This window comes from Ovis aries, chromosome 1 (assembly GCF_016772045.2).
Source record: "Ovis aries strain OAR_USU_Benz2616 breed Rambouillet chromosome 1, ARS-UI_Ramb_v3.0, whole genome shotgun sequence".
In the NCBI taxonomy this organism is placed as follows: domain Eukaryota; kingdom Metazoa; phylum Chordata; class Mammalia; order Artiodactyla; family Bovidae; genus Ovis; species Ovis aries.
This window is the reverse complement of record NC_056054.1, coordinates 20,691,845-20,719,678: the sequence shown is the minus strand read 5'-3', so window position 1 is coordinate 20,719,678 and position 27,834 is coordinate 20,691,845. Positions and strand designations below refer to the sequence as shown.

At 40.8% G+C, this 27,834-nt stretch overlaps 1 protein-coding gene across 3 annotated transcripts in view; it reads left to right on the top strand.

Moving 5' to 3' along the window:
* The first annotated feature begins 1,324 nt into the window (after positions 1–1,324).
* PIK3R3 (phosphoinositide-3-kinase regulatory subunit 3) overlaps positions 1,325–27,834 on the top strand; it is a 104,104-nt gene continuing 77,594 nt past the window's right edge. Inside the window, exon 1 of one of the 3 annotated variants that reach the window (XM_004001927.6) lies at positions 1,325–2,135. In XM_004001927.6, coding sequence (XP_004001976.1) covers positions 2,030–2,135 — 106 coding nt within the window. In that variant the 5' untranslated portion in view covers positions 1,325–2,029. The other 2 variants (XM_042247340.2, XM_042247335.2) reach the window with 2 other exon arrangements.

Below are 27,834 nucleotides of genomic sequence, written 5' to 3'. Positions count from 1 at the left end.
GCCGGGGGGGACAGAATAGAGCTCTTTTGGGGAGAGATTCCACCTGTGATTTATTTCGAAACTCACACACGCGCTGTAATTGCAAGGCTTTTCTGTTTGTTTGTTTGTTTGTTTTTTCCCCTCCTGGCTAGAGCACTCGAGTTGAGGGCCCTGCTGTGGTGCTCCACTATTTATTTCAGGTGTGGCGAGTTCCCCCTGGGTTCGAAAGTCCCGATGTGGAAAGCACAGAGGAACTACGAAATGCCTCCTTAAGAAGTGCCTCACTGCTCACGGGAAGAAATCGAGGCCGGGCTCAGGTTAGCGGCCGGGACTGCTGCACGGGGCCCACGGGCATGTCCTCTCACTGAGCAATAACGGTCCAGCAGTTGGCTTTAGGGACCTTTGCTTTATCTGACAACTTATCACGGGGGGTGGGTGAGGTGGAGCGGGCTGTCCTAGCAAGGGGAAGAGGTCCGTGGGGGAAGAACTCTGCCCGGGGACATCCTAAGGGCCAGAAGACCGCGCGTCCCGCCAAGTGACAGCACGCTCCTCTCTCGGTCCGCTCCCCTCCCCCGCGGCCAGTCTCCGGGCAGAGCTGTCTCGCGCCAGCCCGTCCTCCCCCTCTTCTACTCGTCCGAGCGGACCGAGCCTCAGCGGGAGCCCCGCCTGTCTCCGGGCAGCTTGAGCCCCCGAGCGCTCGCCCAGCCTGTCAGTAACCGCCGTTTGCGCTTTCTTTCTTTCTTTTTTTTTTTTCCTCCTCTTCTTTTCTTTCCCCCTTCTGCCTTTGTCCCGCTTAGTAACTAGGCTCTGACCAATCGCCGCCACACCGGCCGGCGCCGGGTGGCTCCTGATTGGCCCGCTTGGGGCGCGCAGTCGTCTCCCGCTCCTTCGCTGGAGCAAGGCAGACAAAAGACGCAGGCTCCGGGCTCCGGCAACCCGGCTAAGCCAATCACCAGCCACTTCACTCTCTCTTCCCCCCTCCTCTCCTCCCTGCTCGCCTCTCCCTCCCGGCCCGGCTCGCGTGCTCCAGGCACTGACTCCTGGCGAGCAGCCAGCGCCCGGGCCCTACCATTCTGATTGAGGCTTGGGGGGGAAGAGGTTGGTGGGTTAAGGAGCCGAGGCCTACGGAGCGATGGGGAGAATTGATAGCTGAGGCAGAGGACAGTTTTACTCACACTGTCTCAGGCACCTGACAGAAACCCCAACACTTCGACGCGGGATAGAGTGGGAGGAGCACTGGCGATGCTGGCCGTCTCCCCTGCTCGGCCTGGTTGGGTGGCGCCTCAGCGGGGGAGCTTGGGGGCGGGGAAGGGTGTCCCCCTCCGCGCCGTTAAAATGAAACTCTAGTGGCTGGAGTCAGGGCAGAGCGTGAGGGGATCAGGCGCTGGCGGGCTCGCTTACAGCCCGGCGGCAGCGTCCGGCCGAGCAGAGATAACTGGACTCTGGAACAGGACCCCATCCCAAGGCTGCGGCAGCTTCGGTTCCGAGTCCGAACGGAACGAAGCTCGGGTCCCGGCCTCTGAGGGGATCTCTCCTCGCAGACCAGTGGGACCCCGAAACTTGAACGCAATACCCAACCCCCTTTTTATTCCTTCTTTTGTCACTTCCCCACCTTTCTTGCAACGCGTTCTTTTTCCCCCTCTCCATTCTCCCTCTCGAAGGACACGAAAGTGGCTTCCGCGGAAAGATTTGAAGGCTATAGGAGCTTTTCTCTTTGCAGAACGACTGTGTAGAAGGGATTTTTGGAAAACCGCTTTTTAACACCTCTGCCCTCGCCCCCCATCCACCCCCAAGCCTCTCTGTATCCCTTCGAAGAGAAAAGCCCATAGATTGAACATTCCGGAGGCATTTTGTTTGATGCCGGAGGAGAGGGGAGAAGGACCCCGTCCTCGTCCTGTTAGTTGGCTGGACTTGTACCGGCCGTTGGAAACCCCGAAGTACATTTTCCAGTGGGACTTTTACAGATATATATTTTTAGATTTTTAAAATAGCAGATAAAGAATATATATGCTTTCTATATATTTTCTGACGACCTGCCCCTGACAGCGCGATGTACAATACGGTGTGGAGTATGGACCGCGATGACGCAGACTGGAGGGAGGTGATGATGCCCTATTCGACAGAACTGATATTTTATATTGAAATGGATCCTCCAGGTACTTGGGAGAAAAAAAAGAATCTTGTGATGGGTCTGATTTGTGTTTAACAAGACCTTGGTGATGTTTTCCGGGCAGAAGTATTCTTGGGTGCTCTAGGTTCGGGATGAGGGGCAGATTTGCAGTTAGAGCTGCAGTAAAAACTGCTTCTGGTTTACACGTTTAAAGTTTGCAGTTAGGACCCCGATCCTATTGTCCTGTGAGAGTGGGGGTGGGGGCTGGGGTGGTGGGGGTGGGAGGAAGGACCCGTTTCTTTTACTTTGCCTTTGCTTCTCGTTCAGGTTTTCCTCGTACCCTCCACCCCCCCTTCCCCCCTCCCCGTTTCAGTTAAAGATTCTACCTGCAAAGGATGCTTTATATCCCAGTCTTAAAGTCAGTCTTTCCCTTTAGGGGAATTCTTTAAAGCTTGTCATTTCGTACGTTTGGCTCGCTGTGTTTTACCTTCGTTAACTTCTGAAACTGGGCTTGCCTATGTGATTATTCGTTTTAAAGACCCCCTTTTCTCTCGTGGAAACCGAGTGCCGGTTAGTGATTTTCAGGGGCTGGGCTTTTTTATTCAGTCATGGCCTTAGTCTGAGGTTTTTCTTTTCAGAATATAGTCACTCAGAGAGATCTGCGTGCACTGTTTTATTACTCTTTAATTTATGGTGATTTAACTTAATTTATGGGATAGTATTTAATGTAACTTCGATTCTTAGCGTAAAAAGAGGAAGAACCTTTTTTGTGTGAATATATGTGATGTGTACATATATGTGATAGGTTTGAGTCCCCATAATGTAAAGTATACATAGACTCTATTTTTACTTTAGAGCTTTGTCTGAGATCCTTACAGACATTTTGTGTATATGGTAGGAAAAGAAAAGGAAGGAAAATGGAAAAGTTGGGTAATTTTTTTTCTTTTAAGTCTATGTCCTGATTATCAGCTGTCAGATTTTCAAATCCTGTTTGCAATTATAGACAGTGCTTTATGTAATGATTTTGAATAAGTAGAGGGCCTTTGTGACTATTTTTGTTGAGGATGAATTCGTTATGTCTTTTAAAAATGTGTTATAGCCAAGCCTACAGAATAAATTGTGTCATTGGGGAATCTCGGTTATCATAAGACTGTATGTTTTTGGAAACCTTTGAAAAGATCTGAGCCCATGAAAGTGTAATGAAGTATAACTGTCTTACAGGATGTATGTAGAAATTATTTCCTGTGTCCTTGTGAACAGTGAATTCTCCTCTTTGTGTTTTTTTTCAATTAGTCATCGAGTGATAGAGTGTTAAATGATGTTATATTAAGAGCCAGTACTAATATTGAATCAACCTTTTTCGCTCTCAATGATCACTTAGAAATTTTTTTCGTTCCCTTCATTTTGGAGCCTTCTTTATTTGCTTTTATAATTGTGACTGCAATCCAGATACAGCTTTTTTTTTTGTATTTTGCAAAGTTTGTAAGATTTGCCACCCATCTATTGTGTGTATTTCCCTCTTTGTTTCCCCTTAATGGTAAAGCATCATTTCTACTAGATGCATTAGTCATTCACATAAATGGAAATTTAGTACATCATTGGTTCCTCTCCTCTAAAAAGTAAGGTTAATAATTCTAGATATCTGTTACTGTGAGAATCATATATTCAGACTGCCTGAGAATGATACTATGTTCATTTAATATCTGGCCTTGCAGACATACAAAGGGAATTTGTTGGGCGGAGAGGTGAGTGGGGAGGAGGGGAGAAAATGAAGAAGGCACTAATATTTGAAAAACATGGGCCTAGTAGAAATATAGACTGAGTTGAGTTGACTTGTCCAAAAATGATTTTAAGAAAAGTCAGCTGTTTTCATTATACAGTGCTTTGGGTCTTAAAAGGTTGTTTAGAAAATTCTGATCCAAACTTTGTGTATTCCATGGAAATAAACTTTTGAGTTTAGAATGTTTATTCTTAAATGAAATTTTGCATACTGAGATTCTAGTCAGAATATTAGAAGTATGTGTATACTGTTCATTACCCATTTGTAGGCTTAATGTATTAATATAATACAATTAGTTACTTCTAACAGCTTTTTGAAAAGGAAACATACTTGAGTATGCTAAAATATTGCCTATGAAATGAATGGTTTTTAATGTAAATAATGTGAACAGCCTTGTTTTGTGTGATAAATTAAGTTTTGAGATGTTTAAAACTAAGTAAATTTTTAGTGAAGAGGTTGGAGCATGTCTTGTATCCATCCTTTTCCTAGTTCCTATCATAGGATCCTAGATCAAGCTCCTGGACTGGTGTGTGAGTGCACTAACTGTTCTCCCCCTGTTTCTACTCTGTCCGGTCCACAGTGTTCTTAAAGTATCATGCAGTGATTTATCTTCCAATGGTAAACCTTCCAATGACTTAAAAACCTTCCAGCGCTTTTCCTTTGCCTACTGAAAAAAGCCACATCTTGCTTATCCTGTAATATAAGTCCCTTTATTTTTGCTTCCAACCTAATTTTCCAGTCTTTTCTCCTCCTGGAGTCCGTCACAAGTTCTGTGGAAGCTGTTTTATACTTGCTGTTCCTTGACTGTGTGCTTTTCCCTCTTCCTGGGTGCCTTTCACTTTGGGTTGAAATCTCATACATGTTAAGGGTCCTGGTTAGATGACTTCTTTGCCAGAATGTGTGTTCCCTGATCCCTGCTGTTTGGAGACATCCTTCCTTTCTTTCCCTCCCTCTTCTAGCTCTTCTCAGATAGAACTTTTTCCATTCTGCCTAGAGTAGCTTCTGCATTTATTTATGTATACTTCCCCCTTTGGAATTATGTTCCCACCAGTTGATGAGCTTCTTAGCTTGTCACGGTCTTGCAAGTAGTAGACAGTTTAATAAATATGTGTTGAATTAACGAATGCCTAAGGAGTGTTGTTTCTTTCTAGCCTTTACCTGCTTTTTTACTTAAGGTCTTCAGTCACTTCATTTCTTGGCTATTGCAGTAGCCTCTGTTTAAGTAACTTTCAAATTACACAGTTATTGACTTAGGGTCCTTAACTGTAATATTAATATTACAGTTTTTAAAATATGACTTTCATTTTAGTTTTAGTCTGAAGTGTAAATGTGAAATTTTTGTCTATTATTGCTGTCAGCAGCCTCAAAAACTAGTTTTCGAAGGTCTTTCTTTCCAGCCTGTATTTTCAAAAACTACCATTACCATGTATCCTGAAGATTCTAATAACTGGCTGGATTGCTACATCTATTATAATTTACTGACAATGTAAGAGTTGGATCCAAATGAAACTTTGATGTCTTAATCTTTATATGTTTCCCAGAAATACTGGGAAATACCAAACTGTTTAGATGGAGTATAAAACGTTTTAATTTCAGAAATGTTAAGATTATGGTACAGAGAATTGCTTATAAGCATCTTGGTTAGTCCTCTTGTGATTTGGAAATCAGGATTATTCCGTAACAGAACAGTTGGTGTCCTTTCCAAGAGCCCTGTTTTTTGTTTTTTTAGATTTATTTATTTATTTTTTGGCTGTGATGGGTCTTCGTTGCTGTGTGCAGGCTTTCTCTAGTTGCGGCAAGTGGAGGCTACTCTTTGTTGTGGTGCTCTGGCTTCTCGTTGCAGTGGCTTCTCTTATTACTCTTCTAGGCGTGTGGGGCTTCAGTAGTTTTGATATCATGGCACTTGGGGGCTTGGGCTTAGTTGCTTAGCAGCATGTGGGATCCTCCCGGACCAGGAATTGAACTGGTTGACCCCTGCATTGCAAGGCATATTCTTAACCAGTGGACCACCAGGGAAGCCCCAGAGAGCCCTGTTTTTGGGATAAGAGCTATTGGAAGATTGCCAGTATGCAGCTGATCATAAACTCATCCCCAAAGCTTATAGGTAGTGGTCTGTAAGAGTGCACTTCAGTTTTGACATTGTGTTTATTTTGAGAAGATGTAATAAATCATTTCTTTTTTAGACTAACATACAGTTCTTTTTAAGATTGTAGACTTTTTTGTTCTTATTTTTTTCTTATTAATAACACATTTCTGAATCTGTAGGGCAGCAGCAATCTCTTCAGTGATTATTAGAAAATTTTAAAAATTTAATTGCTTGGCAAAACATAAATATAGGAAGGTCTGGAAAAGTGATTCTCATTTTTTTAAATCTCAGTATCCCTTTTATGGGCTTCCTGGGTGACTCGGTGGTAAAGGATCCACCTGCTAATGCACGAGACCCAGGTTTGATCCCTGGGTTGGGACAATCCCCTGAAGAAGGAAATGGCAACCCACTCCAGTGTTCTTGCCTGGGAAATCCCATGGACAGAGGAGCCTGGAGGGCTACAGTCCAAGGGGTCTCAAAGAGTTGGACACGACTTAGTGATTAAACAATAACCCCTTTTATACTCTTAAAATTATTGAGGATCCCAAAGAGTTTCTGTTTAAATGGGTTGTTTCTCTTGAAATTTGCTGTATATTAGAATGAAACTGAGAAGTTAAAAAGTATTTAATTCATTTAGAAATAATAAAGCATTACATGTTAACATAACTTTAAAATGAGAAAATAGCTGTATTTCCCCAGAAACAAATGAAAAAAGTGAGAAGAATGGCATCATTTTATGTTTTTGCAAATAACTTAATGTCAGGCCTTTTAATCTTTAATGTATGGCTTAATAGAAGGCATATAAATTCCCATGTCTCCTCCTGAATTCAGTCTGTTGAGATATCACAGGTCGTAGCCTCTGGAAAACTCCACGGTTGTGAAAGAATGAGAGTAGAGAAGGCAAATAATGTCTTAGTAACACTCTGAAAAATTGCGTGAAAATTGGAGCTTCTTGGGCCCTCTGAAAGGTCTTGGGGACCCTCAGTGGTCTCTGGATTACACTCAGAGAAATACTGGTTTAGTAGTTACTTGACTGCATAGTTTGATGGCCAACCTAGTGAAGTATTTTTGGAGCCAGATGAAAGGTTGTTTCAGGAAACTTACTTTTTTGGGCATACTTGGTATTTTCATCCTGGTAAAATTCTAGATTAAGTAACATTCTGGTGGAGAACTAACATATTGGGCCTGTGATTGAAGAAAATGTCTGCTGAGAAACACACTGGAGAAATAGGTCACCTGCCACTGTGTAGTCCTTACCGTTAGCAAATTGGGCATCCTGCTTCTGTGGTTGAATTTTTCTTTATAACTCTGAACATTTGATGGATTCATCTTACATAAAATGCTTCTCCTGTATGTATCGTAAGATATTTCTTTTATGAGCTAGGTGTCACTTTTTAATGATATTGTAGTATGGAAGGAATGTTTATATAATCAAATGAGGTAAAAAAGCCATGCCAACTTTTTCTGCATCTTCTTATTGAAAAAGATTAGTCATTGCTTTCATTTTAATATATTATAGTTTATAGTATATCCAAGTATGTTTCATTAGAAGTATGGTAAGTCTTCACTTGATAATACTTTTAAGGTTTATTCTCATTGTTTTTTTCATGCTTTATATTTTTCTTAGAATGTAGAAAATATTGGACATCTTTATGGTCACCATATTTAACAAAGTATATAGAAAAATAATGACAAATATGTCTATGTGATATAATTTTTATTGATATTAAAGGAGGAGGCAGCCTGAATGTAGTAGAAAGAACACAGGCTTTGGAAACAGATGGTATGGGTCCCAAACCTAGCTTTGCTTCTTTCTTTGCTGTGAGCATCCATTTCTCTTCTGTAGGATTGGATTAATACATCCCGTTCGCAGTTGTTCTGGAGATTAGAAGTACGATATCAATATCTTGTACGGTGTTTGGCATATGTTGTGTGCTGCATGTGTGCCTGCTCAGTTGTGTCCGACACTTTGTGACCCCATGGACTATGGCCAGCTAGGCTCCTTTGTCCATGACTAGGCAAGAATACTGGAGTGGATTACCATTTCCTCCTCCAGGGAATCTTTCTGACCCAGGGATTGAACCCACATCTCCTGCAGCTCCTGCGTTGGCAGGTAGATTCTTTACCACTGAGCCACCTGGAAGCCCTTTGGCACATGTAATGTACTCAATTCATTGTAGCTTATATCCTGGCATATTGCTAATATTCAGTTAACTCTATCTCTTTGCATATTCTTGCAGTCAGAACCTTTTGAGATATCTTGCTGCATGCTTTTCTTCATCCTTGACATTTAAACTGGAGCGATTTTGTTTTTGGAAGAATTCCCTAGGGTCTTTTCTAGACTCCCATGAGTCTATGGAAATATCACTCAAATCATCCTTTCTTTTTAGTTTCTGTTGCCTTTGTTCCTCATCACCTCACGTTTGAAATGATTTGTAATAAGGTAACAGTTGCCAGCATTTGTTGATTAGTTATTGTAGACCTGGCACTATGTTAAATGCTTTCATATGTATTATTTCTTTTAGCCACACAACAACCTTATAAAATAGGCATGATTATCATCCCGCTTTACAGACGGGGAAACTGAGACAAATGTGTTTACTAACTTATTCAGTTCCTCATAGTCAGCAAGTAGCAGAGCAAGTCTGTCTGCCTAACCAACGCCCAGGTTCTTAACTGGTACCTCCTAACTGGTTCTTTGTTTCTAATTTATTTTTCCCCTTTCCTATAAATTCATCCTGAATTCATCAGCCAGATTAATCCTACTAAAATGTTATTTTCATTGGTTTACAGCTCTATTTAGAAATTATTAGCAACTCTCCATTTATTTTAAGCAGAGGCCATACTCTTAAACTTGACATATGTAATCTTTAGTAATATGGTACCAATTTACATTTCCATCTTAATTACTAGTCCTCTATTCCCATTTTTTTTTTGCCCAATTCCTTGCTTTATCACTTCACTGTACCTTGCTTATTTCCATCTCCAGCCTTTTGCTTATGCTGCTTCTTATGTTAGATTATGCCTATCCTACCCCATCTTTAAATCAGGATCCTTTGTAAGTCCTTCTTCTTCCAAAAATTCCAGCATTGAACCCCTTTAATTATCTAGGGCTGTGGTCTGTTATCTTGACACAAAATCACTTTCTGTTTTGGCATTAATTATTTTGCAAATGTAATTTATTTCCCCAACAAGATAAGCTTAAACACCCAGTGTCTAAATATTTTGTTAAATCTTAGGCCTGTGGACCCAACCAGCTTTATTTTGTGACTCATTTAAAAATGTTGGTATTATTTATTATCAACATGTGATCTTTAAACTTATAAAGATAATTTATTGTAACAAAAGGAATAATGAAATAATGCAATACATAGTGTTATCAGCAAAATTTTATGGTTTTATATAAAAGTCATATTTGAAATTTTGAAGTAGTAAAAATGAACAGTAAGTTTCTGAAAGTTTGGATTAAATATAGTTGTTTAATGTGTTACTATACCAATTAAATTTAGATTGTGTAGAACTTGACTTGGGATAACAAGGTAAGTAGAGCCTTATAAGATCAATTTTCAAATTGTTCGCCCATGGTATATTTTTTGGTTCCTTGTGCATTATTTGTAAGTTCATATGAAGTGAGAGGGTTATCTTATTTTTTTAAATAAAAGGGGCAGTAGACTAGGTCTAGCCTGCTGGATCATACCATTTTGCATGTCCCATGTCAGTGTAAAAACTGCCCTGTGCCCTGGGACTATGAGCCAACACAAAGCCAAAGTCAACACTATGATGTCATACCATCCACCATTATCCTGCCTTGGATTTCTTGTCCGATGTTCTGTTTGTGGACCAGTTTAGTTGTTACCTGTGTGTAAGAGTATAGGGCAACAAATCCAGGCTATGTGATCTTAGGTACTTATTGTTATAGTTTCTTTCTTTCTTTTTGGCTGTACCAGGTGGCTTGCAGATATTACTCAGTTCCCTGACCAGGGATTGAACCCAGGCCACAGAAGTGAAAGTGCTGAATCCTAACCATTGGACCAGGGAATTCCCTAGTTTCTTTTCTTTTCTTTTTAATTTAGGAAAATATAAATCATGAGTCAAAATTTAAAATTTGTGTATAAATTATTTTGGAGAAGGCCGTATCAAAATGTGTTACAGGAATACTGCTTTAGAGTTCATTCTTTCACATGTATCCTTCTTAGCTTTCTAACTGTACAGTAGAGTCACTCAGTATGGTATAATTCATATTGAACTTCTAACAAGGATTTGTAAAATGAACTACAGACTTCTTTTCCTGAGATTTGTCCTGATCGTCCTGGGATATGTTTCATAAAAAAGTATATAGTTAGTATATTTTCATCTGTAAGCAGCAGAACCTCATTCAACATGGCTTAAGAAATAAGAAGTTTTATCTTCTCATGTAATAAGCTTCAGCGTTGGTTGATTACAGAAATTCAACAATGTCAGTAAAAACCCATATTCTTTGCCTTGCCTAGTTCTGCTACTCTCCCTGGAACTGGCTCCTGTTTCCATACACAAAACTTCTGAAAGAAGGAAGAGGTCTCTCTCTCTCTTTTTTTTTTTTAATTTTAATTTTTACTTTATTTTGCTTTACAATACTGTATTGTTTTTGCCATACATTGGCATGAATCAGCCACGGGTGTACATGAGTTCCCAGTCCTGAACTCCCCTCCCACAGGAAGAGGTCTCTTTCTGTGCCACTGTATTTAGAGAGAGGAAACTTTCTCCAAAAGCCTTTAGCAGGCTTCTTTCACAGCTTTTTGGCCAGAATTTGGTCATATGTCCATTCCTGAACCAGTCATGAGTGGTTCGGTAGTGATTACTATAGAAATAACCGTGTTTGTGGAATCTGGAGTGGTTTTGACTTCCTCTGAGACATTATCAGGGGAAGGATTCTGTTAGGAAGGAAGAGGAGGGGATGAATTCTAGGTTGGCAGACAACAGTGGCCACTCTAAAAAGTAATTTGGAGAACCATAGCTCTTTTCAAAGTTCTTGTCTCTGTGTTTGGAAATAAAGATAATTAGTGAGTTAATTTTTTTTTTCTTTTTCAAAACTAAAATCTAGTTAGTACAGTGATGTATTATGAAGCCCATTTTTATTTTATAAATTGGAATTCACAGGGTTACATAGTATTGAGAGTTAAATATGACAGGCCATTTCCTGTCTTACCAGTTGCTTTCTAGAAGATGAAGAAGCTAACATCTCTGGTTGACAGTTTCCTTATCTGAGGCTTGTAGGTGTTGGAATAGAGTAAATTAGTATATCTGGTAAATGAATGTAAGAAAGCATTTATAAAATTATAAATTTCATATTTCAAAGTTTAGTAAATTAAGTTTGATAAATTAAGCCTAAGACTTGATTTATGATTTGAATGACTGACCTTAAAAATTAGGACACTTAAAGTAACTCATAGATCATATCTTTTAATTAGATTGTATTAACTAGTTAGAAATTCAGAGGCAGTATAGTGGGGCTGTTAAGAGAGAGGGTTCTGGAATCAGATTGCCAGAGTTCATGTTGGCTTCTGCCACTTCCTAGCATATATCATTGGGCAATTTACTTATGTTTTCTGTGTTTTGGTTTCCTTGCCTAAAAATGGCAATGATGGTTGTCCCTACTTCAATAAGATTGTTTTGAGAATCCAGTGAATTAACAACTATAAAGCAGCTAACATGATGCCCAGACCGTATTAAGCATCCAAAAATGTTTTTGTTCATGTGTATTAATTTAATTCATGTTTTTCAGCAAATATTTGATTGCCAGGCAGATATAGCGTTCAACAGAACAGCAAAACTCCCTTTATTCATGGAGTATACATTTTTAAGGGAGGAGAGAGAAGAAAGAATAGACAAAATCATAAGTGGAATACATAGTGATGGTGATAAATGTTATGAAGAAAAAGCAGAGCACAAAAATATGAGTGCTGGGTGAGGGAACTGCTGTTTTCAATATTGTTTATTTATTTACTCATTCATTCAGGCCACGCAGCATGCGGGATCTTAGTTCCCCAACCAGGGATCAAATCCAAGCTCTCTTGCGGTAGAAGAGTGGAGTTCTAACCACTGGGCCACCATGGATTTCCCCCAGAAGCTATTTTAGATACTAGGACAGGGAGGGCCTGACGTGAAGGAAGTGAGGGTGCTGGTCAGGTATATATATGGGAGGTAAGAGGGTAAGGGAGTATGCCTGGCAGAGGGAATACCAGGTGACATGCAGGAGCATGCGTGTCAGGCAGTCAGGGATCCGTTAGGAGGCCAGTGTGGCTGAAGTGGAGTGAGGGGAAACTATTATATAGTAAGATTTCAAAGACTAGTAATGATGTGGATGGTGGGGAAGACTATATAGGACATTGTAAGAACTTGGGCTTTTAAAACTTGACTGAGAAATATAAATGGAGCACAACCTTTAAAAGCTGTGACTCACTCTTCTGTACATCTGTAACATATAATATTATATATCAAATATGCTTTAATGAAGAAAAAAGCTTGACTGTGATGAGAAGCCATCCAAGTGTGTTGAAGAAGGATGTGTTATGATTCCTGGCTTAAAAGGACAATTCTGGTTGCTGATGGGAGTGGAGAAACTGTTAGGAGGCCACGGCAATAAACAGGCTGAGGGGTGGTGGTGGCTTGGACAAGGGTGGATGCTGTGGAGACTATGAAAAGTAGTTGGATTCTGAATATTATGACTAGTTATATAACTTGTCTTTTCTAAACTGACTTATTTTCTATTTTTTAGCTTTAGGTATGCTTTAGTAATTAAAAGATTTAGCTTTTAAAATGATGTCAATCTATATATTTTTGGATGGATTTTTCTATCTTTGAAGTGTTATGGTTTCTAATCTCTGACATGAGTGCAAAGCAGCATAATATGTGGCCTTAGTTATTTGATGAAGCCTTACTCATGAGTTGCTTTGATAAACATTACTGAATAAATCTAGACGGTACTATAATTTACTTTGAAAAGTAACTTTGAAAAGGAAATTATCTTGAAACTGTAAGTTTCTGTGGTGGGCTATGAAGGGGAGGAGAAATTAAAGAGAAGGAAGCCATGTATGTATCATTTTACTTTATGTGCTAAAGTTGTTGGTGTTTCAGAATAATGAAAATATATTTGTGTGTTTACGTATTAGTGGAATGATTAAGTGCCTGAGCATAGACATTGCTGAAGTGTTGCTCAGTGTTTAGGGGTTCTGGATTCAGATTATTTTGATTTCCAGTTGTATCCCTGTCTACTTCTAGTTTGTGACCCCTGGAGAGCAACTTGAACAGTCTGTAGCAACTTGAACAGTCATTGTTTTTGCTTCTTTCCTGACTTTCTCAAACTTATTAGTTTCTCTTCCAGGAGGACCAGCCCTTTAGCTCTCTCCTTTGCCTGTTTGCTTACTGTGATCTGTATAATAAGGGTCAGAAACCAAGGGAGTAAAGAAGAGAAGCTGTGAGTACTCATATAGGAACATATTTGATTTTGTCACACTTAACCTGCCAGAGAGTTTGACATGTTTGACTTTTAGGAAGAAGTTTAAGACAGTCGGGTGATTCAGACCTATAGTAGGACGTAGTTCAGTACTTGGAGTTTACTCTTGTTCCTGAACTGTGTAAGAGCCGTTATCACTGCTGTCTGACTGAAACTGATCTGTGCCTCTCTTTTGATTCTGAGGTATCAACAGTGGGCATTTAGGGTAGCATTGCCAGATAAAATATATGCAGTATGTCCCCATGAAATACTTGGGACATATTTATATTAAAAAGTTATTCATTGTTTATCTGAAATTCGAATTTAACTGGGTGTCTTGTATTTTTATTTGCTAATTTGCCAAGCCTAATTTAGAGAGAGGCTAGACAGTTGAATAAACACTATTTCTTAGTACATTCTCCCCATGGAGATAGATGTGTAGGAATAGACGTGTAACTTGTTGTAACTAATATCAGAATAGTTTTCAGACTGAGTAGCAAAAGTCCAACTCAAGTTGGTTTAAACAAAGAGAATTTATGGGTTTGTGTAATTGAAAAGTTCAAAGGGAGTGAGGGAATAAACAAGGTCCTCCTGGATAGCACAGGGAACTATATCCGATCTCCTGGGATAAACGCCATGGAAAAGTATATAAAAGAAGAATGTATAGATGTGTATAACTGAGCCACTTTGCTGCTCAGCAGAAATTAGCACAACATTGTAAATCAACTATACTGCAGTTTAAAAAAGGGAATGAGGGCCCCTGGCTAAGTTTGATCAAGACTGTCAGACTTTGGCCCAGTTTTTCTGCATTTGTTTTGGCTTTCCCCTATATCAGCTTTTTCCTCAGGCTGGCTTCTCTGGTAGTATAAGATGACTGCTTTGGCTCCTGGGATTGCATGTTTCCTCAGTTCTTGGAGTTGGGTCGGGGGTAGGGAGGATGCTTCCCACAAATATAACACAGTGATCCTGAGTTTGTCACTAATTGGACTGTCCTGTGTCCCAAAAGATCACTGTCTTAAAATCAGGATTCCTTGAGTTACTAATTGTAGCTTTCTCTGTCTCCTAAACTTGAGAGTGCATCAGAACCACCTGGAGGACTTGTAAAAAAAAAAAAACAAAAAAAAAAAAAACCCAGAGGCCTTACCCGCAGAGTTTTTGATTCACTAGGTTTGGAGAAGGCAATGGCACCCCACTCCAGTACTCCTGCCTGGAAAATCCCATGGACGGAGAAGCCTGGAAGGCTGCAGTCCATGGGGTCGCTGAGGTCGGACACGACTGAGCGACTTCACTTTCACTTTCACTTTCATGCATTGGAGAAGGAAATGGCAACCCACTCCAGTGTTCTTGCTTGGAGAATCCCAGGGACGGGGGAGCCTGGTGGGCTGCCGTCTATGGGGTCGCACAGAGTCGGACACGACTGAAGTGACTTAGCAGCAGCAGCAGCAGGTTTGGGTTTGGGTTCTAAAAATTTGTAACAAGTTTCCAGATGTTACTGCTTTGACGGGTCTGCACACCACACTTTGAGAACCACTGCTGTGTGGAATCAGGGCCTACTTCTGGAGCTGGGGAAGGGGTCAGTCCCACATAAACTCCTTACTAGGGTGGGGAAGGAACAAGATATGTTTTGAGGTAATTACAGCGTCCGCTAAAGAGGACTGCTTGCTGTTTTTGCCTGTCCAACTAACCTTCCCTCTTATTTGGGTAACAAGCTTCCTGATTTTTGTTTTGGAACTGGTCCTCCCCCATTTGCAGTCAGTGTGGTTTATGTAGAGTTGATCTAATCCATTGGCTTTAAGGGTGGGCACATGACCCAGGTCTGGTCAATAAGAACACTGCATTCACCTGGCCAAAGGGATTAGTCTGAGAGTTAATAGGTCAGTGATCTTTGTAGTATACAATGCACATTACTATACATTACTATTTACTGTCCTAGCTAGTGATATAAAGATGGCATAATCCCTATCCTTAAGGAGCTCAGACTGTAATTAAGGAATACCCACCTGTAAACAAATGCATGTAGACTTCTTTTTATTACTTCCTCCATTTCTCATGGCTATCAGCTAACATACATTTCCATTATATACTGTATTACCCACTTTATAATCTTTAACCACACTTACTATTAATTGTTGAGTGTCTTTAGTCCTCATTAGATTATAAATTTCCTGAGGATAAGGGCTGAGTCCGTAATTAACTGCTGGGTCTCCCATACATAGCCCTGTCTCTGGTATATAGAGGCGCTCAGTAAATATTGGTTAAGTGAATATTTTAAGTATAGTAATAAAAAAGTATAAACAGAAGAGGGAGTGATTTACTGGTCAGGTAGTAGAGAGGTGACAGCCTGGATGAATGGACACAACTTGATATATTTGGGGAACTATAACTAATTCAGTTTTGCTGAAACAAGTATGAGGTGGGAAGTGGTGGTAAATGCATCTGGAGATATAGGTGAGGGCCAATTCATGGAAGGCCCTGAATGCTATACTTAGAGGTTGGATCTTTTTCCTATGGGTAGTTGGGGAGCTACTGACTGATTGGTTTCAAGTAGGGAAAAGAATATATTGGCTGCAAAGTGAAAAACAGATTGGAGGAAAGCCAGATTGAAGAAGGTAAACTCTCTAGGAGGCTATTTCAGTACAGATGAAAGATGTTATGAAAGCCTAAGGTAAAGGGGAGGAAAAAAAGAACAGCATGGAGGTGGGGAGACCTGTACACACCAGTTCATGTGGGCTCATGCAGATAGCTAATCTTAACTACCAACCCATATAGTTCTTCATCTATGCCCGTGTTAGATTTATAACCAGAGATTGTACTTCTGTTTTATCTCCTAATTATTTAAAAACAAATAAGTGGAAATGACAATTCCTCTCCCCCCACCCCCAAAAAAAGCCTAAGGGAAGATAGTAGCAGAGAGAATGAAGAGGAAGAGTTGTTTAAGAAGTAGAATAATGGGACTTAGAGATGTCTCTATCATGAGAAAAATCAAAGACTCTCAAAAATCAAAGACTTAGTTTTCTGGCTTGGGAGATGGTGGTACCATAAACTAAGAGACCCAATTTAAAGAGGAAGGACAGGGACTTCCCTGGTGGTCCAGTGGTTAAAATCTGCCTGCCGATTCAGGGGACGCGGGTTTGACCCCTGATCTAGGAAGATCTCACATGCTATGGAGCAGTTAAACCTGGGCGCTGCAACTACAGAAGCCCAAGTGCCCTAGAGCCCATGCTCCCCAAGATAAACCATCTCCATGAGCAGTTCCTGTGCTGCCACAAAGAATAGCCCCGGTTCACTGCAACTAAAGAAAACCCGTGTAGCAATGAAGACCCAGAACAGCCAAAAATTTATTTAGTAAAATAAATAAAGATGAAGGTTAGGCTTGGATCATATGGATAAAAGTATAGAGGTGTATTTTATTCTAGGTACTTTTCTCATGGCTAGGAGCATGTGTGAAAAATGGGCTTTACCCTAGTGAGTCAGATGTTAAAGAATCTGCCTGCAATGCAGGAGACCCAGATTCGATCCCTGCGTTGGGAAGATCCCCTGGAGAATGGAATGGCAACCCAGTGTAAAGGTGTATTTTTTTCTAGGTACTCTTCTAATGGCTGGGAGTATAGCAATGAACAAAATGAAGTCCTTGCTTTATGCAGGAGGAAATATGACAGTAAATTAAGTAGATATGTAGGTTATGTTCGGTGAAAACAAAGAAATAAGAAAAAGAAGAAAAAAATCTACTGGCTCAGAAATTTCCTGGCGGTCCAGTGTTTAGGACTCTGCACTCTCACTGCAGAGGGCCTGGGTTCAGTCCCTGGTCAGGGAACTAAAATTCCATAAACAGCTCAGGGTAGCCAAAAAAATGAGAGAAACTAAACAAAATGGCTACTGGCTTAGGGAGATGGAAATCAGAGAAGGAATTACTGTTTTATTTTGGGTAGTCAAGAGAAGGCCTCACCGATATGGTGATTTAGCCTTTGTATTGTGAAGTAAAATACACAATCCCATATAAAAATGGGCAAAAGACATGAAAAGGTATGTCTTTGAATAACTATATGAAATGTGTAAGTATATAAAACATAAATGTACAGGTTACTGACTTCGTATAGTGTGCAACTTTGTAACCATCGCTTAAAGATGTTGATGATAACTTCCCGGAAGCCAAAAGTGTACCCCTTTCCACTTATATACCCCTTCTCTTCTCCCTACCAGAGGTAACCATTGATGTGACTTATTTATTTATTTATTTTTGTTGAAGGATAGTTGTTTTACAAAATTTTGTTGTTTTCTGTCAAACCTCAGCATGAATCGCCCATCAGTTCAGTTCAGTCTAGTCCAGTTCACTCAGTCGTGTCCGACTCTTTGTGACCCCATGAATCGCAGCACGCAGGCCTCCCTGTCCATCGCCAACTCCCGGAGTTTACCCAGACTCATGTCCATCAGGTCGGTGATGCCATCCAGCCATCTCATCGTCTGTTGTCCCCTTCTCCTGCCCCCAGTCCCTCCCAGCATCAGGGTCTTTTCCAGTGAGTCAACTCTTCGCATGAGGTGGTCCAAGTTTTGGAGTTTTAGCTTCAGCATCAGTCCTTCCAATGAGCACGCAGGACTGATCTCCTTTAGGATGGACTGGTTGGATCTCCTTGCAGTCCAAGGGACTCTCAAGAGTCTTCTCCAACACCACAGTTCAAAAGCATCGATTCTTCAGCCCTCAGCCTTCTTTATGGTCCAACTCTCACATCCATACATGACCACTGGCAAAACCATAGCCTTGACTAGACGGACCTTTGCTGGCAAAATAATGTCTCTGCTTTTGAATATGCTATCTAGTTTGGTCATAAGTTTTCTTCCAAGGAGCAAGTGTCTTTTAATTTCATGGCTGCAATCACCATCTGCAGTGATTTTGGAGCCCCCCAAAATAAAGACTGACACTGTTTCCACCGTTTCCCCATCTATTTCCCATGAAGTGATGGGACCAGATGCCATGATCTTAGTTTTCTGAATGTTGAGCTTTAAGCCAACTTTTTCACTCTCCTCTTTCACTTTCATCAAGAGGCTTTTTAGTTCCTCTTCACTTTCTGCCATAAGGGTGGTGTCATCTGCATATCTGAGGTTATTGATATTTCTCCCAGCAGTCTTGATTCCAGCTTGTGCTTCTTCCAGCCCAGCATTTCTCATATAAGTTAAATAAGCAGGGTGACAATATACAGCCTTGATGTACTCCTTTTCCTATTTGGAACCAGTCTGTTGTTCCATGTCCAGTTCTAACTGTTGCTTCCTGACCTGCATATAGGTTTCTCAAGAGGCAGGTCAGGTGGTCTGTATTCCCATCTCTTTCAGAATTTTCCACAGTTCATTGTGACCCACACAATCAAAGGCTTTGGCATAGTCAATGAAGCAGAAATAGATGTTTTTCTGGAACTCTGTTGCTTTTTTGATGATCCAGTGGATGTTGGCCATTTGATCTCTGGTTCCTCTGCCTTTTCTAAAACCAGCTTGAATGTCTGGAAGTTCACGGTTCATGTACTGCTGAAGCCTGGCTTGGAGAATTTTGAGCATTACTTTACTAACTTGTGAAATGAGTGCAATTGTGCGGTAGTTTGAGCATCCTTTGGCATTGCCTTTCTTTGGGATTGGAATGAACACTGACCTTTTCCAGTCCTGTGGCCACTGCTGAGTTTTCCTACTTTGCTGGCATATTGAGTGCAGCACTTTCACAGCATCATCTTTCAGGATTTGAAATAGCTCAACTGGAATTCCATCCCCTCCACTAGCTTTGTTCTTAGTGATACTTTCTAAGGTCCACTTGACTTCACATTCCAGGATGTCTGGCTCTAGGTGAGTGATCATACCATCGTGATTATCTGGGTCCTGAAGATCTTTTTTGTACAGTTCTTCTGTGTATTCTTGCCACCTCTTCTTAATCTTCTGCTTCTGTTAGGTCCATACCATTTCTGTCCTTTATTTAAGCCATCTTTGCGTGAAATGTTCCCTTGCTGCTGCTGCTGCTAAGTCGCTTCAGTCATGTCCGATCTGTGTGACCCCATAGACTGCAGCCCACCAGGCTCCCTTGTCCCTGGGATTCTCCAGGCAATAACACTGGAGTGGGTTGCCATTTCCTTCTCCAATGCATGAAAGTGAAAAATAAAATTGAAGTCGCTCAGTCGTGTCCAACCCTCAGTGACCCCATGGACTGCAGCCTTCCAGGCTCCTCCATCCATGGGACTTTCCAGGCAAGAGTACTGGAGTGGGGTGCCATTGCCTTCTCCAGAAATGTTCCCTTGATATCTCTAATTTTCTTGAAGAGATCTTTAATCTTTCCCATTCTGTTGTTTTCCTCTATTTCCTTGCATTGATTGCTGAGGAAGACTTTCTTATCTCTCCTTGCTATTCTTTGGAACTCTGCATTCAGATGCTTATATCTTTCCTTTTCTCCTTTGCTTTTTGCTTGTCTCCTTTTCAGCGCTATTTGTAAGGCCTACTCAGACAGCCATTTTGCTTTTTTGCATTTCTTTTCTATGGGGACGGTCTTGATCCCTGTCTTCTCTACAATGTCATGAACCTCCGTCCATAGTTCATCAGGCACTCTATCAGATCATATTATCCCCTCTTTTGAACCTCCCTCCCATCTTCCTCCCCATCCCACACCTCTAGGTTGATACAGAGCCCCTGTTTTGAGTTTCCTGAGCCATACATTAAATTTCTGTTGGCTTGACTTGACTTTGTAATGCAATTACTTCCTTGCTTTTCTTGGATTCAGAATTCTGGTTTATAGAATATATGTAGAGAATGCCAAATTATTGCCTTCTGTAACAGTATATGTTATTCGACATCTACAATAACCCTTGACAATAACCTATTGTCAGACCCTTAAATTTTTGCAGATCTCATAAGTGTGTAGTGGTGTCTCATTGTAGTTCTTTTATTTTTAAAAGTATTCATTTATTTATTTATTTTTGGTGGCACCAGCTGTTAGTTGTGGCATGTGGGCTTCTCTCTAGCTGTGGCTCACAGCCTCAGTAGTTGTGGTTCCCAAGCTCTAGAGCACAGGCTAAATAGCTGTGGCCCGTGGGCTTAGTTGCTCCACGGCATGTGGGATCCATGATGCTGGGGGAATGTTAGTTCCCCTAGCCAGCATCAAGCCACATCCTAAGCATTGGAAGGCGATTTCCTAACCACTGGACCACCAGGGAAATCCGTTAGATTTATTTGCATTTTCCTTATTCTTAATAACGTTTATAATCTTTTGTAGCCATTTGTTTATCCTCTTATAAAATACCTTTTCATGTCTTTTGCCCATTTTTCTATGGGATTGTTTAGTTTTTCTTAGGTTTGTAGGAATTATAAATATGAGTCTCAGTTCTTATTTATTACATGTATGCAAATATTTTAAGGTGACATTTTGGGCAGAGACCTAAAGGAAATGAAGAAGTGAGCCATGGGGATAGTTGAATGAAGGGTATTACAGGCCGAATGAACAGCAATAACATACAAAGACCTTGAGCTAGGAGTAGTTTTGAAATGTTGCAGGAGCAACAAAGGAAGCTTATGTGAGGTTGGAAAGGAGAGGGGTAGAAGGATTGCTGAAAAAAAAAATGAAGCAAAATGAAAAAAAACAACTCATGGAATATTATTAAAGTGTAGGCTATAATATCCATTTCTTGCTATTGCTACCAATATGTAAAAATGGAATACAGTGAAGGAAAAGAACTAGAATATGATCAAATGAAAAGAGTAATAATAGGATTGTGGATAATTTTGTCCTAGATTTGTTATTATACATCAAAAGCAATGTTAAAAGTACATTTAATTTTATTCACTCATTTTTGGCTGTGCTGGGTCTTCTTTGCTACACGGGCTTTTCTCTGCCTGTGGTGGGCGGGGGCTACTCTCTAGTTGCGGTTCTCGTGGCTTCTTTTTGTGAAGCACAGGCATGAGGGCACCTCGACTTCAGTAGTTGCGGCTCCTGGCCGCTAGAGCACAGGCTCAGTAGTTTTTGCGCACAGGCTTAGCTGTTCCACGTCATGTGGGATCTTCCTACAGGGATTGAACCCGTGTCTTCTGGGTTGGCAGGCAGACTCTTTCTGAGCCACCTGGGAAGTCCCTAAAAGTATATTTAAAAAGAGAAAAGATTTACGAGTAGATACTACAGTTAAGTTAAAAAAATTGATCTTCAGAAAGATAACCTTGAAGCTGGCTCTTACTCTCAGGCATTGTTATGTAGAAACTCTGTATTAGTTTCCTATTGCTACCATAACCAGTTACCTTAAAGTTTGTGGCTTAAAACATTGTTATCTTGCAGTTCTGGAGGTCAGAATTCTAAAATCAAGGTGTTGGTAGCGTATTCCTTTTGGAAGCACTGGAGAAGAAATCATTTTCTTGCTTTTCCCACTTTCTAGAAGACATCTGTGTTCTTGGCTCCTGGTCCCTTATTCTGTTTCAAAGTCAGTAGCATTGCATCTTCAAAGCTTTCTCTCTCTCTGACCTCTGCCTCAGTTGTCATATCACCTTCTCTAACTCTGATATTCTTGCCTTCCTCTTATGAATACCTTTGTGATTTCTCTAGCCCACTTGGATAATCCAAGATGATCTTCCCATCTCAATATTCTTGACTTAATCACATCTCCAAAAAGTCCCTTTTGGCATGTAATGTAACATATTCACAGGTTGCAGGGACATTTTAGGAATGTCGACATCCTCGGAGGGCCCTTATTCTATCTACTGTAGACTCGAAAGTTGAGAATAAAAATTTCACTAATCCCTGTTTCTTAGGCTTTGATGAATGGGGAATTATAAGTACAGATAGAGAGAACCCTTATTAACAGAGAAGAAGCTTGGTGAATGTCTTATCTTAATTTTGAATATTCGACAACATCTGCTATAGAGGGACAGCTTAAAGGTAGCCTTAAACATGATATGAAAGATCACTAGAAACTTTTAAGTCATATTTCATGTAGTTGATGGCTTGAGAGAGAGGATTGTGCTTTTTTAGAAGACTGGTTTGAATTTTGTCTGCTTAACAACTGCATGACATTGAACAGTCTTCATCTACGAAATGGGAATTGTTCAGTCACTCAGTCGCATCCTACTCTCTGTGACCCCATGGACTGCAGCACGCCAGGCTTCCCTGTCCTTCATCATCTCCCGGAGCTTGCTCAAACTCATGTCCATTGAGCTGGTGATGCCATCCAGCCATCTTGTTTTCTGTCGTCCCCTTCTCCTCCTGCCTTCAATCTTTCCCAGCGTCAGGGTCTTTAATGAGTTGGCTCTTTGTATCAGGTGACCAAAGTGTTGGAGCTTCAGCATCAGTCCTTCTAATGAATATTCAGGATTGATTTCCTTTAGGATTGACTGGTTTGATCTTCTTGCAGTCCAAGAGACTCTCAGGAGTCTTCTCCAACACCACAGCTCAAAAGCATCAATTCTTCGGTGTTCAGCCTTTCTTATGATCCAGCTCTCACATCCATACATGACTACTGGAAAAACCATAAGTTTGACAGTATGGACCTTTGTTGGCAAAGTAATGTCTCTGCTTTTTAATATGCTGTCTAGGTTTGTCATAGCTTTTCTTCCAAGGAGCAGGAGCCTTTTAATTTCGTGGCTTGCAGTCACCATCTGCAGTGATTTTGGAGCCCCCAAAAATAAAGTCTGTCAGGAGTTCAGTTCAGCTCAGTTCAGTTGCTCAGTCGTGTCCAACTCTTTGTGACCCCATGAATCGCAGCACGCCAAGCCTCCCTGTCCATCACCAACTCCTGGAGTTCACTCAGACTCGCATTCATCAAGTCAGTGATGCCATCCAACCATCTCATCCTCTGTTGTCCCCTTCTCCTCCTGCCCCCAATCCCTCCCAGCATGAAAGTCTTTTCCAATGAGTCAACTCTTTGCATGAGGTGGCCAGAGTACTGGAGTTTCAGCTTTAGCATCAGTCCTTCCAAAGAAATCCCAGGACTGATCTCCTTCAGAATGGACTGGTTGGACCTCCTTGTGGTCCAAGGGACTCTCAAGAGTCTTCTCCAACACCACAGTTCAAAAGCATCAGTTCTTCGGTGCTCAGCCTTCTTCACAGTCCAACTCTCACATCCATACATGACTACTGGAAAAACCATAGCCTTCACTAGACGGACCTTAGTCGGCAAAGTAATGTCTCTGCTTTTGAATATGCTATCTAGGTTGGTTATAACTTTCCTTCCAAGGAGTAAGCGTCTTTTAATTTCATGGCTGCAATCACCATCTGCTGTGATTTTGGAGCTCCAAAAAATAAAGTATGACACTGTTTCCTCTGTCAGGAGTAGTAGTACTTAATTCACAAAGATTTTTATAAGAATTATAAAATATAATATAAATACCCACACATATATACACATATAACAAACTGATACTTAGTATCTGGCATATAGCAGGTACTCTTCTTGCAATTCAGTGCTTTTGTGACATAATGGTAGGTAGGGAAGTGTTAGCAAGGTTAAGGTGAGGGGCTTGTGCTGGAGGTTTTGCCAGAGGCAGCTGCACATCTTACTTGTTAGAAGCTGTCTAACTCTAGTGTGTGCTTGGCTCTATCAGACTGGCCTTTTCTTCTTTTTCTGCCTTGAGAAAAGTCTATTGTCTATTGCTGTTCTTTCAGCATAATTATTCTTGAATCTTCCCTTTTTCTTCATGGTTAACCTAAATGCTGACCATCTCATGCATTCATTCAACAAATATTTATTGAAGGCCTTGTATCAGTGGAGACTCAGCACTGGAGACACAGAGATAAATGAGAAAAGGTGTGTCCTCAAGGAGTTCCAGTTTCAGTGCAAAGACAGGTCAACAGCTGCACTGTAATGAATAAGGTTTATGTTCAAAGGTTCAGCAGAGCTCTATGGAATCAAAGAGGGGGTAAGTGCTTACCTAGGTCTAAAAGTGTAATGGAAAGTTTCATTGATAAAATTGTATAAGACCTGAGTCTTAAAAATAGCTGGTTAGGAGAGTGTGGTGGGAAATGGAAAGGAGAGGGAAAGAGGGGAGACAGAGGGAGAGAAGGGGTGAGGGAGAGAGAGGGAGGGGAGAGAAGCGGGAGAGAGGAAGAAAGAGGAGAAACAGATTCCCTATGGTACAGGGAACCGTATGTACAGAGGCGTGAGAGCGTGTTGGATGAGCTGTGGGTATTTAGGTGTGGCTAGGGTGAAAGGTGCCTGTGGGAAAATCATAGGAAAATGAGCTTAGAAAAGTAAGCAGGGCCAGACTTTGAAGGCCCTTATATGGCACCCCACTCCAGTACTTTTGCCTGGAAAATCCCATGGACGGAGGAGCCTGGTAGGCTGCAGTCCATGGGGTCGCTGAGTCAGACACGACTGAGCGACTTTACTTTCACTTTTCACTTTCACGCATTGGAGAAGGAAATGGCAACCCACTCCAGTGTTCTTGCCTGGAGAATCCCAGGGACAGGGAAGCCTGGTGGGCTGCCGTCTGTGGGGTTGCACAGAGTCGGACACGACTGAAGCGACTTAGCAGCATATTCCATACCAAAGAATTTGGACTTGATCTTATAGGTAGTATAGAACTCTTGAAACATAGTATGCTAAAGCAGTATGATTAGATTAAAGACTCAAAGCAGCAGGAAAGGTAGAAAAAGAAAATGGATCTCTGGGGAAAGTTTTAGGAAGAAAAAAGTGACTTAGCATGTAAAGCCTAAGGTGAGTTTGTGACATGAAGATAAAAACGTTTCTGCTGGATTTTGTTATTGAGAAGAGTTTAACGACATATCTTTAGTGAATGGGTTGGAAATCATATTATGGTTGGTTGAAGAGTGGATGAGAGGTGAGAGTGTAGAGACTACAAATATAGACCACTCTTAGAACATTTGCTGTGAGGGAGAAGTGAGAGGTAGCAAAAGAGAGGGACTAGATCTGAGAAACATATATATATATATGTTTTTTTTTTTTTTAAAGAGAGGAATCTGGGGCTTTCTTGGTGGTCCAGTGGCTAAGACTCTGTGCTTCCAGTGCAGGGGACCTACGTCTGATCCCTGATCAGCGAACTAGGTGCCCCAGCTAAAGATCCTGCATGCCACAACTAAGACCTGGCACAGCCAAATAAATAAGTAAATATTTTAAAAATCATAAAAGCAGAAGAGTTGAACATGTGATATTTTGGTGAAGATGGTAAAGCAGAGATGAGATTGAATATATGGGAGGGTGTGATTTGATGGAACAGGAAAGTAATGTGTTTGCAGGTGAGAGGAAGTGTTAACCCAACCTTTGTCTAACACTTAGAAGAAAGAAGATGAGTTTGAAGAACAATGTAGGTTGGAAAATTGGGTGAGATCAGACTTCTTTTTCTCTGGTAGAAGGCAGTTGTAATAGAAGAGATGTATAGAGTAATCACTGTGTGGAATGGGAAGGGCCACTGATCAGAGGCATATAAATGATTTACTAATAAGATAGTTAATGTCAGTGAAGGTTAGAGACTTACAGATTTGCAGTGGCACAGATTCCCAGCTCGTTGTAATTTTCTTTAGCAGCACTCAGCAGTTGTGGTATGGGAACAGAGGAAGCAGATGGTTGGATGACTTTCCATGGTTGAAGAGATGTACTGAGCTGGTGTGATAGAAGAAACAAACAGCAAGGAGCTGGGTAGAGATATTGGTAAGAAAGTGGTTGATGCTCAACACTGAGGACATAAGTGAGTTATGACATATTCATAGAAAAACTCTGACAGTTATTAAAATTTATGTTTATAAAGTGCTTATTTTATAGTATTAAAGTAATAAAAGTGCTATAGGTTGTACAAAGATTTGGTAATGATCAACTGTAGTACTTTAGGGGTTGTCTTAGGCATAATGATGAACAAACTTCTCAAAGCCAAGAGTCTTGGTTGCCCCTGTTAACACATAGACAATCATTTGACAGGGATTATTATCTCTGCTTTACAGGTGAAGAAAATGAGATTTAGCAAAGGTGACTGTTTAGAGTTATAAATTTGGTGAATGGCAGAGTAATAACTATTATAGTACTTATTGAGTAGTTGCTGTGTCAGGCATTATTTTATTTAAATAGTCTTATTTAATATTTTCCTCACATATTGCTTGAATTTTCATTTCTCAGTTAAGAAAACAGACTCAGGAGAGTAATAATATAAGCAATAGAGGACTATCAAAATATGATCCCAACAAGTGCTTTTAGAAGTTCAAGAGAAGAGGGAGATTGTGGGTGGATGAAGGACTTTCGAGATGATCTTTGAACTTAGACTATGAAGGATAGGTTGTTGTTTTAGTTGCTAGACTGTGCCGACTCTTTTGCGATCTCATGGGTTGTGTAGCCCACCAGATTCCTCTGTTCATGGGGTTTCCCAGGCAAGTATTCTTGGAGTGAGTTGCCATTTCCTTCTCCAGGGGATCTTCCCAACCCAGGGACTGAACCCATGCCTCCTACATTGGCAGGCAGATTCTTTACCACTGAGCCACCTGGGAAGCCCATGAAGGATAGGTAGGATAGTCTTTTTTTGGGAAGCTGGAGGAGTTTCTTTGATTTACATTTTCCACGTTAAGAAAAGTTTCTCTATAATAGTCTAGTATACCATGTTTCGGAAGAAGGCAATGGCAACCCACTCCAGTACTCTCGCCTGGAAAATCCCATGGACAGAGGAGCCTGGTAGGCTGCAGTCCATGGGGTTGCTAAGAGTCGGACACAACTGAGTGACTTCACTTTCACTTTTCACTTTCATGCATTGGAGAAGGAAATGGCAACCCACTCCAGTGTTCTTGTCTGGAGAATCTCAGGGACTGGGGAGCCTGATGGGCTGCCGTCTGTGGGGTCGCATAGTGTCGGACACGACTGAAGCGACTTAGCAGCAGCAGCAACAGCAACGGCATGTCATGTTTCTGGGGGCCTTTTGCTCAGATTTAAAAAAAAAATTATTTTTGCTTATTTTTAGTGAAAAGACCAAGGCTATCTATAGATGTCATAAGGACTCAACATAATTTCCAGATCTTAAGTGTATTGTGTTCAAGACTGCTTTAGAAGGAATGGAAGAAATTTGCTTCCAGTCAGCTTTGCTAGTTGACTCATGAACTCCTTAGTAGGTCTTCTAGGACAGGTTTCAAATATAAATATAAATCAGCCTATTTATCTACATATTAATCTTAGGTTATTTTTCTCCTTACACAATAATTTTTATCTGGGTATTATTTTTACCTTGGTTAGTAGAAAACAGTTCACTTAAAAAAACAATGAAAAGGCCACCAAAAATTAGTTTTTTTCATGCTGAATTGAAATGGTGAAAAATAAGGACTTTTTAAGGTTTAAAATTCCGTAAACCTTGGAGTAGGTTTAAATTTCCTTTCCTCCAGTCTTGACACTTTCCTTTTATTGTTTTAGTGGAAGAAACATTTGAATATAGAATATTTTACATTAAGGAATCTTCAAGAACACATCAGAAAGGATTTA